Below are 18345 nucleotides of genomic sequence, written 5' to 3'. Positions count from 1 at the left end.
GACATTTCACTGATCTTTAGACTAGCCAGGCTCCTATGAAGCATTTCACTGATCTTTTGACTAGCCAGGCTCCTGTGAAGCATTCCACTGATCTTTTGACTAGCCAGGCTCCTGTGAAGCATTCCACTGATCTTTTGACTAGCCAGGCTCCTGTGAAGCATTCCACTGATCTTTTGACTAGCCAGGCTCCTGTGAAGCATTTCACTGATCTTTTGACTAGCCAGGCTCCTGTGAAGCATTCCACTGATCTTTTGACTAGCCAGGCTCCTGTGAAGCATTCCATTGATCTTTTGACTAGCCAGGCTCCTGTGAAGCATTCCACTGATCTTTTGACTAGCCAGGCTCCTGTGAAGCATTCCACTGATCTTTTGACTAGCCAGGCTCCTGTGAAGCATTCCACTGATCTTTTGACTAGCCAGGCTCCTGTGAAGCATTCCACTGATCTTTTGACTAGCCAGGCTCCTGTGAAGCATTTCACTGATCTTTTGACTAGCCAGGCTCCTGTGAAGCATTCCACTGATCTTTAGACTAGCCAGGCTCCTGTGAAGCATTTCACTGATCTTTTGACTAGCCAGGCTCTTGTGAAGCATTCCACTGATCTTTTGACTAGCCAGGCTCCTGTGAAACATTCCACTGATCTTTTGACTAGCCAGGCTCCTGTGAAACATTCCACTGATCTTTTGACTAGCCAGGCTCCTGTGAAGCATTTCACTGATCTTTTGACTAGCCAGGCTCCTGTGAAGCATTTCACTGATCTTTTGACTAGCCAGGCTCCTGTGAAGCATTTCACTGATCTTTTGACTAGCCAGGCTCCTATGAAGCATTCCACAGATCTGTTGACTGTTCTGTGTCTCCAATCTCAGCATTGATAGTGTGATCTCTGTAACTTACAGTTGTGATGAGATAGCGATCACTTCAACCTCAGTTGGATACCACAGTCAGTGACTCCATCAATAAGACATCTTGTAGATCTTGTGAAGTTTATTCCATAAACTGAGAGAATCTTACAACAATGAACATTCGATAGGTCAAAAGATCATAATGTTTCCTGCTCCATGACATGAGGCTTGCTGCAATGCATTACTGGGAAAAGGGGGAGGGGCTATCTATAAAGCATTAACTAAACCAAAGGAAAGGGAAGAGCAGAAACAAAATATAGAAACACTTAAAGGCATATGACAGTGAATATGACAGTCATGTGAAACATGACAATAGATATCCTGTAAGTCTTTTTATTGTGAGTTGTTAACCACTTGCCGCCCAGCCACCGCATATAAACGGTGGCAGGGCGGCACTCGTAGGCAAAAGCACGTTTTAAAACGGCTGCCTTTAAAACAGGTAGGGGGCACGCGCGAGGCGCGCGCCCACTTTACCTGTCCCGCGGGTGTCAGCAGCGGGTGTCAGCCGACGGGTCACGGCCGGTTTTTACCGGCCGTTTTCCCGCGATTGCCGGTGATCGCTGACACAGAGCAGGGCTGCATTGTTTACACACAGCCCTGTTCTGTGTCAGCTCTCTGACAGCTTGTGAGAAGCTGCAGAGTTTCTCTCCCTCAATCAGCTCCCCCCCCCCCCCCCCCCCCGTCCAGCACACCCCCCCCCCCCCCGCCCGTCCAGCACACCCCCCCCCCGCCCCCTAGTAAAACACTCCCCTTACACAGCAAATTCTAAAAATGTTAACCCCTTCCTCCCCAGTGACATTAGTACAGTTTCAGTGGTTTTCTGCACTGATCACTGTATTGGTGTCACTGGGGATGTCAGTGACCCCAAGTCAGTTCCCCTCCCCACAGTGTCAGAATGCCCACCGCAGTCCCGCTATAAGTCTCTGATCGCCGCCATTATTAGTATAAATAAAAATTAAAAATCCCAGCATCTTTCCCGCCATTTGTAAACACTATAACTTTCACATAAACCAATTAATTTACACATATTGGGTTTTTTTTAGCAAAGACATGTCGCAGAATACATTTTGACAGAAATTTATGACTAAATTTGATTTTTACATTTTTTTTTACTGGACATGTTTTATAGCAAAAAGTCCAAAATATTGTTTTTTTTTCCTCAAAATTGTCAGCCTTTTTTTTTTATAGCGCAAAAAATAAAAACCGCACAGGCGATCAAATACCACCGAAAGAAAGCTCAATTTGTGGGAAAAAAAGGATGTAAATGTCATTTATGTACCGTATTGCATGACCGCGCAATTGTCCGTTAAACTAGTGCAGTGCTGTATAGCAGAAAAATGGTGTAAATTGCAGTATCTATCCCATAGTTTGTAGACGCTATAACTTCACACAAAGCAATCAATATACACTTATTGGGATTTTTTTACCAAAAACATGGAGCAGAATACATTTTGGCCTAAATTTATAACCAACTTTGAGTTTACTATATATTTTTTATAGCTGAAAGTAAAAAATATTGTTTTTCTTCAAAATTTTTGGCCTTTTTTTGTTTATAGCGTGAAAAATAAAAAGCGCACAGGTGATCAAATTACACCAAAAGAAAGCTCTATTTGTGTGAAAAAAAGGACGTAAATTTCGTTTGGGTGCAGCGTTGCATGACCGCGCAATTATCAGTTGAATTAGTGCAGCGCCGAGTAGCAAAAAGAGGCGTGGTCAGTAAGGGGGGTAAATCCTCAGGAGAGGGAGGGGTTAACTTACAACAACTTAGATTAGAGGTGAAGCGCAATGTTTTGTAATACGCCATCGGGTCCTAATCAAAAGTCTTCATACCCATTCAAAGGTTCTCCACGGTTTGTGGGAAATGCTGAAGTCACCTCTGGTTTAAAGGATTTGACTAGCAGTATGGAGACCCAAAACCTGTGTTCTTCCAGAGAGGAATGACAACATATTCGGGAATCTAGTCTGCTTTGCTATACAGGACGAGGTAATGGAGGACGAGGTAATGGAGGACGAGGTAATGGAGGACGAGGTAATGGAGGACGAGGCAATGGATGGTCACCTTTTATAGTAAGAGGTCCTGTGCTCTTCTCCGCCGGTTCCGCTAGAGTGGGATGTTCCACCCAGCAGATAAACTCCACCCCCTCTTCTCTGTCGATGGATGGTTCAAACATTAAAGAGTTTGTGTAGATGAATGTGTTATCCTTCTGCTTCTCCAGTCGGAGATCTGAGGTTTTGTATGTTTGGCTGCTGATCACAGGGAAGAAGTCCTGGCCACCCTTCTCTTTCTTCAGCCACTTCACACTCAGGGCATCAGGAAATACATTGGAGACCTTACACTTCAGTGTAGCCATTCTGCCAATCAGAAGATTGGGAACTGCAATATCCTGTATGTCCGGCTTCCAGGGAAACTCTACATGTCAGAGATATACAGAAGAAGATAATCATATCAATGTCAGCGACAAAAATAAAGTAATATTGTAAAAAATGATTAGTGCCGATTCAACTGAGAAATTGTTCATCCACCTACCTTTTCTCCTATAATAACTGCCATATAAATGTACTCAAACCCAGACTTGGTGCTGTATGTGCCACTGTCTAGGATCCATCCTCTGTCCTGGGAGCCATCATGCCTCCCTAATACTGCTCTGCATACACTACAGCGCTATAACCCAAGGGGTGCAATTACGTAAAAATGGTTTATTATTATTATTATTATTTATTATTATTTATTAATTATTATTATTATTATTTTTTATTATTATTATTATTATTATTTTTAATTATTATTATTAATTATTATTATTAATTATTATTATTATTTATTATTATTTATTAATTATTATTATTTATTATTATTATTATTATTATTATTATTATTTTTATTATTATTATTATTATTATTATTAATTATTATTATTAATTATTATTATTATTTATTATTTATTATTATTTATTATTATTTATTATTATTATTATTATTATACAGTATTTATAAAGCGCCAATAGTTGGCTCAGCGCTGTACATTACAAAGGGGGACAGAACATGTGACAGAACAATACCAATACAATGTGATACATGAGGGGATCGAGGGCCCTGATCCTGGGAGCTTACAATCTAGGAGGGAGGGGATGGTGGTACAGGAGGAGATAGCTGTGGGGGATGGAGTGGTAGGAAGAGTGGAGGAGGTCGGCAGGTTAGCAGGGGGTGGGGTAGGCTTCCCTGAAGAGATGGGTTTTCAGAGTGCACCTAAAGGAGAGGAGAGTAGGTGATAATCTGATGGGTTGGGGCAGGGAGTTCCAGAGGATGGGTGACACCCTGGAGAAGTCCTGGAGGCAGGCATGGGAGGAGGAGACCAGGGAACTAGAGAGAAGGAGGTCTTGTGAGGAGCGGAGAGTGCGTTTTGGGTGGTAGATGGATATCGGTAATGTAGTTTGGGGCGGAGTTATGAATGGCTTTGTATGTCAATGTTAGTAGTTTGAATTTTATGCGTTGGGCAATCGGAAGCCACTGGAGGGAATGACAGAGGGGGTGGAGGACACTGAGTGGAGGCCAGTGGAGGGATTGGCAGAGGGGGGTGGAGGACACTGAGTGGAGGCCAGTGGAGGGATTGGCAGAGAGGGGTGGAGGACACTGAATGGGGGCCAGTGGAGGGATTGGCAGAGAGGGGTGGAGGACACTGAATGGAGGCCAGTGGAGGGATTGGCAGAGGGGGGTGGAGGACACTGAGTGGAGGCCAGTGGAGGGAATGACAGAGGGGGGTGGAGGACACTGAGCGGAGGCCAGTGGAGGGATTGGCAGAGGGAGGTGGAGGACATTGAGTGGAGGCCAGTGGAGGGAATGACAGAGGGGGGTGGACGACACTGAGTGGAGACCAGTGGAGGGATTGGCAGAGAGGGGTGGAGGACACTAAGTGGAGGCCAGTGGAGGGAATGACAGAGGGGGGTGGAGGACACTGAGTGGAGGCCAGTGGAGGGAATGACAGAGGGGGGTGGCAAAAGTGGAGGCCAGTAGAGGGAATGACAGAGGGGGGTGGAGCCAGTTGAGGGAATGACAGAGGGGGGTGGAGGACACTGAATAGAGGCCAGTGGAGGGAATGACAGAGGGGGGTGGAGGACACTGAGTGGAGGCCAGTGGAGGGAATGACAGAGGGGGGTGGCAGAAGCGGAGCGGTTGGTGAGGTGGATGAGTCTGGCCGCTGAGTTCAGGATAGACTGAAGCGGGGATAGTCTGCGATGAGGGAGGCCGGTGAGGAGGGAGTTGCAGTAGTCCAGACGTGAGATAATAAGGGAGTGAACAAGTTGTTTAGTGGTGTCTGGGGTGAGGAACGAACGTATTTTGGAGATGTTGCGGAGGTGGAGCCTGCATGTGTTTGCCAACGATTGGACATGGGGTTGGAAGGACAGGTTTGAGTCCAGGGTGACACCTAGGACTTTGGCTTGCGGGGTGGGACTGATGGTGGCGTTGTTGGTCGTGATGGAGAGGGTGGGGGGGGGGCGGTCTGGGGGGAAAACTAGGAGCTCGGTTTTGGAGAGGTTCAGTTTAAGGAAGTGGAGTGACATCCAGTCTGATATGTCGCTCAGTAGGTGTGTGATTCGGGCGGAGACCGAGGGGGTGAGGTGGGGGGTTGAGAGATAGATTTGTGTGTCGTCGGCATAGAGGTGGTAGTTGAAGCCGTGAGAGTGTATGAGTTGGCCAAGGGAGGAGGTGTAGATGGAGAAGAGAAGGGGCCCGAGGACGGAGCCTTGAGGGACCCCAACAGAGAGGGGGAGTGAGGGGGAGGTGGTATCATTCTAGGTAACGCTGAAGGAGCGCTGGGATAAATGCCGGACTTATACACAGTGTTAAGAATTACATTTTCAACGTTATCTCATTTCTCAGCACTTTGACTCACTTTGGGAAGACAGCAGAGATGGTGTCATAGATATAGATGGCTACCTGGATAGGTTTACATTGTGAGAGAGTTGACACTATCCAGTCAGCTGCCTCCACTGATTCTGCCGAGGATAATAGGATCGGTTCTATCATTTTTAATATATATATTTTTTATCCACTAACTATATGTCTGTGTAATGTATGCAGAAGGATATGCAGTATATTGAGTTACAATCACCAGCAAGAAGTTTGAACACCATAGACTCATTATACCAAATATTCTACACACCTGATGAATTTGTGGTTTTCCTATAAACTGTGGAATTAAACCTCCAGACACGCCATTCAGGCATTTCTACAGACATTTGTACTTATTTGCACATTTTGGGTTGTAGCACTAAGGTATATACTGTATACAAGGCCAGTTTTAATATTCATTTGGGGAGATTGTTTGTCTATTAGCTGCTGATGGTGTCACTGGTTGATGTAAAGGAACCTAAGGACTTGTTTTACACTTTATTACTTTTCATGCTGCAGCTCATTACCACAATGTAAATGGCCGCCTTCCTCGCTCTGCATCTACATGGCCTTGTAGTCTGATGCGTGCAGGACGGCATTACTTGCTGGCTCCCGGAAGAGCAAAATACCGACCAGCATTTTTTTTTTTTTAAAGAAATATTTATTGGGTTTTATGTCAATAAAAAAAAAGAAAACAGTTAAGTCATTTTCATGGTGTTGTGAACAGGGAGACAAGATGACATTAATGATAGATAGACATTGCAGATGATGTACATAGAGCATTGCTATGTTCTGCTTTCCAATGTGTGGTGGAGTGAGGAGATCGGGGTTCACATCAACATCTATACATCCTACAAATGTACAAAGGGGGCATAAAAGAAAGACAAAGCCAAAGGAATACAGCAGAGGGCTTAAGGCTGCCCATACATTATACAATTTTATTGAGTTTTTTGGTTTAGATTGACCAAAAACCATATAATAGGAGGTCAAACCTAACAACACTTTCAATTGTATCCAATGAGGCAAGTTCTTGCACTACATAGTTGAAGGTAAATCTAAAAGAAATTGGACAGAAAATTGTATAATGTATGGCCAGCCTAAAAGGGGGGGGGGGGGGAAGAGGAAGGGGGAGGGTACCAGCATTGACTGCAGTATAGAATTGTCCAATGGTACTTTTACAGATGTACGGGGAGGACAAAGTAAGGGCACTGGTGGGCCCTTCATGGTAAACTGGGGATGCACTGGAGATAAGGCAGGATACATTCATTTAAAATGACTACTTTATTAAATCTGGAATCTGATTGCTGTGGACAACTTTGATAGTGTCGGTTCTTTTTATTCTGTTAGTGTCAGAGCCTGGGTTTGAACCTGGGCCTTCTGCGGTGAGAGGTAATGTTTCTTCTTGCTGAGCCACCTGGAATGCTGGACAGCTCCCTTGACAATTCTTTGGATGATCCTACCTTGGCCCTGTGTGTCTTGAACCTTGAACCCCTTGCTCCTCCCATGACCTTCCTGATAAAAGCCATGTCTCTACATTTCCTCTTTGCCAGATTATTGTGCCTTCCCAGCCAATATCCTGCTTGTCTCTCCTGCTGCCGTCTACACCTTCACTACCGACCTTTGGCTTGTTCCTGGACTATGATTCTGCCTCATCTACTACCGCTTGTGACTGACCCTTGGCTTGTTCCTGGACTACGATTCTGTCTCATCTACTACTGCTTGTGACTGACCCTTGGCTTGTTCCTGGACTACGATTCTGTCTCATCTACTAACGCTTGTGACCGACCCTTGGCTTGTTCCTGGGCTATGATTCTGCCTCATCTACTAACGCTTGTGACCGACCCTTGGCTTGTTGACTGACCCTTGGCTTGTTCCTGGACTACGATTCTGCCTCATCTACTAACGCTTGTTGACTGACCCTTGGCTTGTTCCTGGACTACGATTCTGCCTCATCTACTAACGCTTGTGACTGACCCTTGGCTTGTTGACTGACCCTTGGCTTGTTGACTGACTCCGCTTCTGCTTGATCCTTAACCTGTTCGATCTGCTACTGGTTTCCAGATTGCTCATTCCCTGGTGGGGTGATCCTGAGATCTGTGACCTGGTAACAACACGCAGCCAAATCCATCTCCACCATTAGGAGGTCTGGTGAAGAATGGTTGGTGCTTAGACCCCACACCTCAGGTGAGCCTGCGTCATTCCCAGGGTGACCCGCTGGTGTACCTATCCTGCTGGTTTCAGGTAAACCTTACACTGCTATAGCAACTGGTCTCTGAACCTGAACCTGACCCAGACCGTGACAGAAAAAAAACAAAATGTGCTTCTCTGTCTTACCCAACGTCATTTTAGGCAGACTCTCTATTCCTCGGTAAGCTCGGGCCGCACTCCACATGAATCAACGCCATCCGCTGGTAAACACACAGGCTTCATCTACAGTCCTTGCATCATAGCCACACCCACTGACGCATTTCACCCTGATTGGGCTTCATTTCCGGGTTCTATGAAACTGTTGACTTCTTTCAGAGGTTGCTGGGGGTTCATCAAGCAGTGGGTTCATTGACCTCCCATCTGATAGAGCCTGCAGAGTTCCAGGTCCAAAGATACTTCGCACAGAAAGTGTCATGGCAGCAATAATCTGTTCAGCTGTCTGACCAAAGAAACGGGGAGGTGGGGAGGTGGGGGCAAGGCAGTCATTCTTTCCATTGACTACCAAAGAAAAGAACATCCTGTAGACTTCACCTTCGCAACATCGCCAAGATTCGACCGTTCCTAACCACTGAGCAACTTATTCCCTCCCTCATTATATCACGCCTGGACTATTGTAACTCCCTCCTCACCGGCCTCCCTCATCGCAGGCTATCCCCTCATCAGTCTATCATGAATGCTGCTGCCAGACTCATCCACCTTACTAACCGTTCTGTATCCGCCACCCCTCTCTGCCAATCCCTCCACTGACCTCCACTCAGTGTCCTCCACCCCTCTCTGCCAATCCCTCCACTGGCCTCCACTCAGTGTCCTCCACCCCTCTCTGCCAATCCCTCCACTGGCCTCCACTCAGTGTCTTCCACCCCCATCTGCCAATCCCTCCACTGGCCTCCACTCAGTGTCCTCCACCCCCATCTGCCAATCCCTCCACTGGCCTCCACTCAGTGTCCTCCACCCCCATCTGCCAATCCCTCCACTGGCCTCCACTCAGTGTCCTCCACCCCTCTCTGCCAATCCATCCACTGGCTTCCATTCAGTGTCCTCCACCCCCCTCTGCCAATCCCTCCACTGGCCTAAACTCAGTGTCCTCCACCCCTCTCTGCCAAACCCTCCACTGGCATCCACTCAGTGTCCTCCACTCCTCTCTGCTAATCCCTCCACTGGCCTCCATTCAGTGTCCTCCACCCCTCTCTGCCAATCCCTCCACTGGCCTCCAAGTGTCCTTCACCCCTCTCTGCCAATCCCTCCACTGGCCTCCACTCAGTGTCCTCCACCCCTCTCTGCTAATCCCTCCACTGGCCTCCATTCAGTGTCCTGCACCCCCCTCTGCCAATCCCTTCACTGGCCTCCATTCAGTGTCCTCCATCCCTCTGCCAATCCCTCCACTGGCTTCCAATTGCCCAACAGATAAAATTCAAAACACTAACACTGACGTACAAAGCCATTCATAATACAGCCCCAAACTACATCACCAATCTTGTCTCTAAATACCACCCAAACTGTCCTCTCCACTCCTCGCAAGACCTTCTACTCTCTAGCTCCCTTTTCTCCTCCTCCCATGCTCGTCTCCAGGATTTCTCCTGGGCTTCCCCAATCCTCTGGAACTCCCTACCTCAAGCTATCAGGCTATCGCCTACCCTGCTCACTTTTAGGCGCACTCTGAAAACTCATCTCTTCAGGGAAGCCTACCCCGACCCTGGCTAACTACTGAAATCCCCCACTCCCCCCACCACTCCATCCCCCACAGCTATCTCCTCCTGTACCACCATCCCCTCCCTCCTAGATTGTAAGCTCCCAGGATCAGGCCCTCTAATCCCTCTTGTATTGGTGCTGTACTGTCTCCCATTATCATGTACAGCGCTGAGCAAACTGTCGGCGTTATATACGTCCTGTATAATAATAATAATAATCCTTCGCACTGACCTCAGATGAATTCATTGTAGCAGGGATTCCCTGACACCCGATAGTTCTCTGAACGGGTTCCTCTGGGGTGAGCAGAATGAGAGGCTTCTCTAATCAATGATTATATACACTAAAATAATTGTTACTTCATTGCACTAAAATAATTGTTACTTCATTGCACTAAAAATATTTGTTACATTGTATTCTGATTTTGTTTCGGCAGATTCCTTTATTGTAAAACGGTCAAATAGTCGCATTGCGATTCACGCAATAAAAACCAACAAGTTTATTCGGTAACTTCTGGATGCGATCATTTACCTGCATCACGCACAGACGTCTCTCTGCTCTCCCAGTCCTCCATGCAGCCGTGTTTCCAGGACACCCTCACAGCAGATCCTGGATGATGGAAGAAGCTCCCAGGACATTTATATTCACTATGGACACTATAGGTGCCATCAGCGTTCTGAGATGTTCTGTTTGGTTGTGAAGTCTTCTTGTCATTCCATTTCATCTGGATATCGCTGGGATAAAATCTCTCAATATCTAGTGAGCACAACACCTCTCCACAGTCAGTCACAGACAGTTTTATAGGACCGGGTGCTCTGGGTTTTGCTGGAATAAAGTGAGAAATGGTCACTAGAACAAACCCCCAGAAATCGGTGTATCCAAACAGAGGTCTCCATTGGTTTGTGCACAACAATAGATGTACAGTCAGGTCCATAAATATTGGGACATGGACACAATTCTAACATTTTTGGCTCTATACACCACAATGGATTTGAAATGAAAGGAACAAGATGTGCTTTAACTGCAGACTGTCAGCTTTAATTTGAGGGTATTTACATACAAATCAGGTGAACGGTGTAGGAATGACAACAGTTTGCATATGTGCCTCCCACTTGTTAAGGGACCAAAAGTAATGGGACAATTGGCTTCTCAGCTGTTCCATGGCCAGGTGTGTGTTATTCCCTCATTATCCCAATTACAATGAGCAGATAAAAGGTCCAGAGTTCATTTCAAGTGTGCTATTTGCATTTGGAATCTGTTGCTGTCAACTCTCAAGATGAGATGCAAAGAGCTGTCACTATCAGTGAAGCCATCATTAGGCTGAAAAAACAAAACAAACCCATCAGAGAGATAGCAAAAACATGAGGCGTGGCCAAAACAACTGTTTGGAACATTCTTAAAAAGAAGGAACGCACCGGTGAGCTCAGCAACACCAAAAGACCCGGAAGACCACGGAAAACAACTGTGGTGGATGAGCGAAGAATTCTTTCCCTGGTGAAGAAAACACCCTTCACAACAGTTGGCCGGATCAAGAACACTCTCCAGGAGGTAGGTGTATGTGTGTCAAAGTCACCAATCAAGAGAAGACTTCACCAGAGTGAATACAGAGGGTTCACCACAAGATGGAAACCATTGGTGAGCCTCAAACACAGGAAGGCCAGATTAGAGTTTGCCAAACGACATGTAAAAAAGCCTTCACAGTTCTGGAACAACATCCTATGGACAGATGAGACCGACATCAACTTGTACCAGAGTGATGGGAAGAGAAGAGTATGGAGAAGGAACTGCTCATGATCCTCAGCATACCACCTCATCAGTGATCATGGTGGTGGTAGTGTCATGGCGGGGGCATGTATGGCTGCCAATGGAACTGCTTCTCTTGTATTTATTGATGATGTGACTGCTGACAGAAGCAGCCGGATGAATTGTGAAGTGTTTCGGGAATATTATCGGCTCATATTCAGCCAAATGCTTCACAACTCATTGGACGCTTCACAGTGCAGATGGACAATGACCCAAAGCAGACTGCAAAAGCAACCAAAGAAGTGGAATGTTCTGCAATGGCCAATCACCTGACCTGAATCCGATGGAGCATTTCACTTGCTGAAGACAAAACTGAAGGGAAAATGCCCCAAGAACAAGCAGGAACTGAAGACAGTTGCAGTAAAGGCCTGGCAGAGCATCACCAGGGATGACACCCAGCGTCTGGTGATGTCTATGCGTTCCACACTTCAGGCTGTCATTGACTGCAAAGGATTTGCAACCAAGTATTAAAAAGTGAAAGTTTGATTTATGATTATTATTCTGTCCCATTACTTTTGGTCCCTTAACAAGTGGGAGGCACATATGCAAACTGTTGTAATTCCTACACCGTTCACCTGATTTGGATGTAAATACCCTCAAATTAAAGCTGACAGTCTGCAGGTAAAGCACATCTTGTTTGTTTCATTTCAAATCCATTGTGGTGTATAGAGCCAAAAATGTTAGAATTGTGTCCACGTCCCAATATTTATGGACCTGACTGTATTCATTCTTCTTGTGCATTGTTGGCGTATCTACACCATGGAAACCTCCATTTGTAAAGTTCCTGCATCCTTCGCACAAAGCTTGAACTCAAACATGACAATACAGTGTGCCGCCACAAGCAGCCTGTTTATTACCTGCCATTTTGGTGGTATATTCTATTTCCTTTCTTGGTTTTGGGCTACGGTAGTGCAATATACTGTATTCCGTTCCCAGCCTCACCATGCAGCCAGGTTAAGATCTTCTGTACTGTGTGTGCCAAGGAGCAATAAAACCACATTGAATCTAACTTCTATGCCTTCTTGGCGAGTTAAACTGCCTGTTGATTTTGTCCAGTCAGCAGGTTGCCTTATTCTTGATACAGACTGAGTCTCAGAAGGTATGTCTTTTGGATAAAGAAACAATCAAATACTTTTAGCCCTTCTTAACCACCTCCCGTCTGGCTGTTGTATATAAACGGCCAGACGGTGGCAGTGCAGGGGCGGGTGGACGTTTCTAAATGGCCTCCCCGCCCCCTGCTTGTGCGCACTCCCTGGGACCACAGAGCACCGCGATCCGGTGCCCACTGTGTCCTCCAGACACAGTGGAACACCGATCATCGTACAGCACCTCTGTGTGAGGTCCCGATCATGTAGTGTGACATCATTGCTTACTACGTGTGAAATCTGTGAATGATCACAGAGGTCACATGGTACAGGGCCATTCACAACAGCCTTGTACCATGTGACAAGCTGTGACCAATCACAGATCACACAGTATTTCTCAATGGCTGCAGGAATGCAGCCAGAGAAAGAGAAATGATTGCTTTTACATCCTATATGGGTGTTAAAAAAAAAAAAAAATCTTCATCGCCCCCCACAAGTAGTACAGTGTCACCATGGTAACACTGCACTGCTAGGGTGACAGTATGTAAAAAAAAAAAAAACATAATAATATAAAAATGTAAAAAAAAGTTTAAAAATTATAATTTTTGGTTATAAACTAATTTGGGTTATTTTTTTTTTTACTAAAGAGATAAGTGAATAAATTTTGGCCAAGATTTATGGAGAAATATTATTTTTTGCAAAACTTTTTAAGAAAAACACTTTTTTTCAAAATTTTTGGACTTTTTCATTTATATAGCAAAAAAATTTTAAATCCCAGCGGTGAATAAATACCACCAAAATAAAGCTTTATCTGTCTCAAAAAAAATGGTAAAAAATTCACCTGTGTACAGTGTTGCATGACTGTGCAATTGTCATTCAAAGTGTGATAGTGCTGAAAGCTGAAAATTGGCCTGGGGGGGAAGGGGGGGAAAGTGTCCGGACTGGAAGGGGGGGAAAAGTGTCCGGACTGGAAGGGGGGGGGGAAGGTGTCCAGACTGGAAGGGGGGGGAAAGTGTCCGGACTGGAAGGGGGGGGAAGGTGTCCAGACTGGAAGGGGGGGAAAGTGTCCGGACTGGAAGGGGGGAAAGTGTCCGGACTGGAAGGGGGGGAAAGTGTCCGGACTGGAAGGGGGGGAAAGTGTCCGGACTGGAAGGGGGGAAAGTGTCCGGACTGGAAGGGGGGGAAAGTGTCCGGACTGGAAGGGGGTGAAAGTGTCCGGACTGGAAGCGGGGAAAGTGTCCGGACTGGAAGGGGGGGAAAGTGTCCGGACTGGAAGGGGGGGAAAGTGTCCGGACTGGAAGGGGGGGAAAGTGTCCGGACTGGAAGGGGGGAAAGTGTCCGGACTGGAAGGGGGGGAAAGTGTCCGGACTGGAAGGGGGTGAAAGTGTCCGGACTGGAAGCGGGGAAAGTGTCCGGACTGGAAGGGGGGGAAAGTGTCCGGACTGGAAGGGGGGGAAAGTGTCCGGACTGGAAGGGGGTGAAAGTGTCCGGACTGGAAGGGGGGGTGAAAGTGTCCGGACTGGAGGGGGGAAAAGTGTCCGGACTGGAAAGGGGGAAAAGTGTCCGGACTGGAAGGGGTGAAAGTGTCCGGACTGGAAGGGGGGGAAGTGTCCGGACTGGAAGAGAGGGAAAGTGTCCGGACTGGAAGGGGGGGGAAAGTGTCCGGACTGGAAGGGGGGGGGAAAGTGTCCGGACTGGAAGGGGTGAAAGTGTCCGGACCGGAAGGGGGTGAAAGTGTCCGGACCGGAAGGGGGTGAAAGTGTCCGGACCGGAAGGGGGTGAAAGTGTCCGGACCGGAAGGGGGGAAAAGTGTCCGGACCGGAAGGGGGGAAAAGTGTCCGGACCGGAAGGGGGGGAAAGTGTCCGGACTGGAAGGGGGGGGTGAAAGTGTCCGGACTGGAAGGGGGGGAAAGTGTCCGGACTGGAAGGGGGGAAAAGTGTCCGGACTGGAAGGGGGGGAAAGTGTCCAGACTGGAAGGGGGGGGTGAAAGTGTCCGGACTGGAAGGGGGGAAAAGTGTCCGGACTGGAAGGGGGGGAAAGCATCCGGACTGGAAGGGGGGGGGAAAGTGTCCGGACTGGAAGGGGTGAAAGTGTCCGGACTGGAAGGGGGGGAAGTGTCCGGACTGGAAGGGGGGGAAAGTGTCCGGACTGGAAGGGGGGGAAAGTGTCCGGACTGGAAGGGGGGGGGGGGAAAGTGTCCGGACTGGAAGGGGGGGGGGGGGAAAGTGTCCGGACTGGAAGGGGGGAAAGTGTCCGGACTGGAAGGGGGGGAAGTGTCCGGACTGGAAGGGGGGGAAAGTGTCCGGACTGGAAGGGGGGAAAGTGTCCGGACTGGAAGGGGGGGGGAAAGTGTCCGGACTGGAAGGGGGGAAAGTGTCCGGACTGGAAGGGGGGAGAAAGTGTCCGGACTGGAAGGGGTGAAAGTGTCCGGACTGGAAGGGGGGGGAATTGTCCGGACTGGAAGAGAGGGAAAGTGTCCGGACTGGAAGGGGGGGGGAAAGTGTCCGGACTGGAAGGGGGGGGGAAAGTGTCCGGAGTGGAAGGGGTGAAAGTGTCCGGACTGGAAGGGGGGGAAGTGTCCGGACTGGAAGGGGGGGAAAGCGTCCGGACTGGAAGGGGGGGGAAAGCGTCCGGACTGGAAGGGGGGGGGGACAGCGTCCGGACTGGAAGGGGGGGAAGCGTCCGGACCGGAAGGGGGGGGGGAAGTGTCCGGACTGGAAGGGGGGGAAAGTGTCCGGACTGGAAGGGGGGAAAGTGTCCGGACTGGAAGGGGGGGGGAAAGTGTCCGGACTGGAAGGGGGGAAAGTGTCCGGACTGGAAGGGGGGAGAAAGTGTCCGGACTGGAAGGGGGGGGGAAAGTGTCCGGACTGGAAGGGGTGAAAGTGTCCGGACTGGAAGGGGGGGGAAGTGTCCGGACTGGAAGGGGGGGAGAGCGTCCGGACTGGAAGGGGGGGAAAGCGTCCGGACTGGAAGGGGGGGGACAGCGTCCGGACTGGAAGGGGGTGAAAGCGTCCGGACCGGAAGGGGAGGGGAAGTGTCTGGACTGGAAGGGGGGGAAAGTGTCTGGACTGGAAGGGGGGGAAAGTGTCTGGACTGGAAGGGGGGGAAAGTGTCTGGACTGGAAGGGGGGGAAAGTGTCTGGACTGGAAGGGGGGGAAAGTGTCTGGACTGGAAGGGGGGGAAAGTGTCTGGACTGGAAGGGGGGGAAAGTGTCCGGACTGGAAGGGGGGGAAAGTGTCCGGACTGGAAGGGGGGGAAGTGTCCGGACTGGAAGGGGGGGAAAGCGTCCGGACTGGAAGGGGGGGAAAGCGTCCGGACTGGAAGGGGGGGGAAAGCGTCCGGACTGGGAGGGGGGGAAAGCGTCCGGACTGGAAGGGGGGGGGGACAGCGTCCGGACTGGAAGGGGGTGAAAGCGTCCGGACTGGAAGGGGGGGGGGAAGTGTCCGGACCGGAAGGGGAGGGGAAGTGTCTGGACCGGAAGGGGGGGAAAGTGTCCGGACCGGAAGGGGGGGAAAGTGTCCGGACCGGAAGGGGGTGAAAGTGTCCGGACTGGAAGGGGGGGGGAAAGTGTCCGGACTGGAAGGGGGGAGAAAGTGTCCGGACTGGAAGGGGGGGGGAAAGTGTCCGGACTGGAAGGGGTGAAAGTGTCCGGACTGGAAGGGGGGGGAAGTGTCCGGACTGGAAGGGGGGGAAAGCATCCGGACTGGAAGGGGGGGGAAAGCGTCCGGACTGGAAGGGGGGGAAAGTGTCCGGACTGGAAGGGGGGGGACAGCGTCCGGACTGGAAGGGGGTGAAAGCGTCCGGACTGGAAGGGGGGGGGAAGTGTCTGGACTGGAAGGGGGGGAAAGTGTCTGGACTGGAAGGGGGGGAAAGTGTCTGGACTGGAAGGGGGGGAAAGTGTCTGGACTGGAAGGGGGGGAAAGTGTCTGGACTGGAAGGGGGGGAAAGTGTCTGGACTGGAAGGGGGGGAAAGTGTCCGGACTGGAAGGGGGGGAAAGTGTCCGGACTGGAAGGGGGGGAAAGTGTCCGGACTGGAAGGGGGGGAAAGCGTCCGGACTGGAAGGGGGGGAAAGCGTCCGGACTGGAAGGGGGGGAAAGTGTCCGGACTGGAAGGGGGGAAAGTGTCCGGACTGGAAGGGGGGAAAGTGTCCGGACTGGAAGGGGGGAGAAAGTGTCCGGACTGGAAGGGGGGGGGGAAAGTGTCCGGACTGGAAGGGGTGAAAGTGTCCGGACTGGAAGGGGGGGAAGTGTCCGGACTGGAAGGGGGGGAAAGCGTCCGGACTGGAAGGGGGGGAAAGCGTCCGGACTGGAAGGGGGGGAAAGCGTCCGGACTGGGAGGGGGGGAAAGCGTCCGGACTGGAAGGGGGGGGGACAGCGTCCGGACTGGAAGGGGGTGAAAGCGTCCGGACTGGAAGGGGGGGGGGGAAGTGTCCGGACCGGAAGGGGAGGGGAAGTGTCTGGACCGGAAGGGGGGGAAAGTGTCCGGACCGGAAGGGGGGGAAAGTGTCCGGACTGGAAGGGGGTGAAAGTGTCCGGACTGGAAGGGGGGGAAAGCGTCCGGACTGGAAGGGGGTGAAAGTGTCCGGACTGGAAGGGGGTGAAAGTGTCCGGACTGGAAGGGGGTGAAAGTGTCCGGACTGGAAGGGGGGGAAAGCGTCCGGACTAGAAGGGGGGGGACAGCGTCCGGACTGGAAGGGGGGGAAAGCGTCCGGACTGGAAGGGGGTGAAAGCGTCCGGACTGGAAGGGGGGGGGGACAGTTTCCGGACCGGAAGGGGGGGGGGAAGTGTCTGGACTGGAAGTGGTTAAGTAAATACACAAAAAATAATTTGAAAAGTGAAATCTCACCGTAAAGACATCGGCGTTGGAAAGTCTTTTCCTTTACGTTTCCATCGCAGAGAATCCTACAGGAGATGGATATGTTTTGGTGTTCAGAGATGGAAGGTGTGAACGTTAGAGAGGAGGTGACATCCTGAAGACCCTCTTTATCAGATACTTCAGTTCTTTCTCTGTGAGCCTCATAGCCAGAGGACCGATGAGAGGACCGATGAGAGGACCGATGAGAGGACCGATGAGAGGACCGATGAGAGGACCGAGAGCCCCTTTTCACGTCTGCTCCTTCCTCGCCTATTTCACAAATAGTTACACCGGCTGCTTTCACCATCCAAAGGACTTGAGGGCCTTCCGTATAGTATGAGGCAGTGCAGTATAGAGCGACCTTCTCTCCGCTGAACCATGTCTTTGGGCCCTGGATGTTGTTCAAAATGAATGTTGGAGCCTCTGGAAGAGTAAGAAATATAAAAAAGAAAACTGAAGAGCATATTATGTGCCAATGCCAGAGAATATAACGGTTTCCTTACTATTAGGTACAATTGTAGGTTCAGAAAGACATCCGCTGCTGTCAGGATTCAGCACATGACTAGTGCACCCGAGATAGGTTCATCCAGACCCCACTACACCACCGTTACCCTTCCATACCAATCCCCTTTACTTACTATACTTACAGAAAACACAACACCAATTGTGGAGTACAATGGCCAACACGGCCTTTTATTAACCAATCAAGTTTAAACACATCAACCATTCCTTATAACAGAAAACATAAAGAGTTGTCGTTGGCCTTTGAAGGCCCCCAAAACGATCCGAAATGCACCTGCGGACAACCATATTCCACTAGGCCTCCAGCCGCAACCAACCAGCTCGGAGACAACCATACCGTCCGCAGTGCAGCACCACCACCTTCCAGTTAAACCTCGGTTAACTGGGAATGTTCC

At 49.6% G+C, this 18345-nt stretch overlaps 1 protein-coding gene across 1 annotated transcript in view; it reads right to left on the bottom strand.

Annotated features, from left to right (window-relative positions):
- The window catches only part of LOC149428518 (uncharacterized), a gene marked incomplete at its 5' end in the record, with an annotated part of 68765 nt that extends 50914 nt beyond the window's left edge, over nt 1-17851 (bottom strand). Inside the window, 3 exons of the mRNA XM_089667311.1 lie at nt 2876-3309; nt 10216-10509; nt 17420-17851. Coding sequence (XP_089523437.1) covers nt 2876-3309; nt 10216-10509; nt 17420-17851 — 1160 coding nt within the window. The remainder of the gene's footprint in view (nt 1-2875; nt 3310-10215; nt 10510-17419) is intronic.
- Between the last annotated feature and the right edge of the window lie 494 nt (nt 17852-18345).

This window comes from Staurois parvus, unplaced genomic scaffold, assembly GCF_062004578.1.
Source record: "Staurois parvus isolate SC_StPar_1 unplaced genomic scaffold, SC_StPar_1.0 ptg003168l, whole genome shotgun sequence".
NCBI classification, from domain to species: Eukaryota; Metazoa; Chordata; class Amphibia; order Anura; family Ranidae; genus Staurois; species Staurois parvus.
This window is presented reverse-complemented; position numbering and strand designations above follow the sequence as displayed.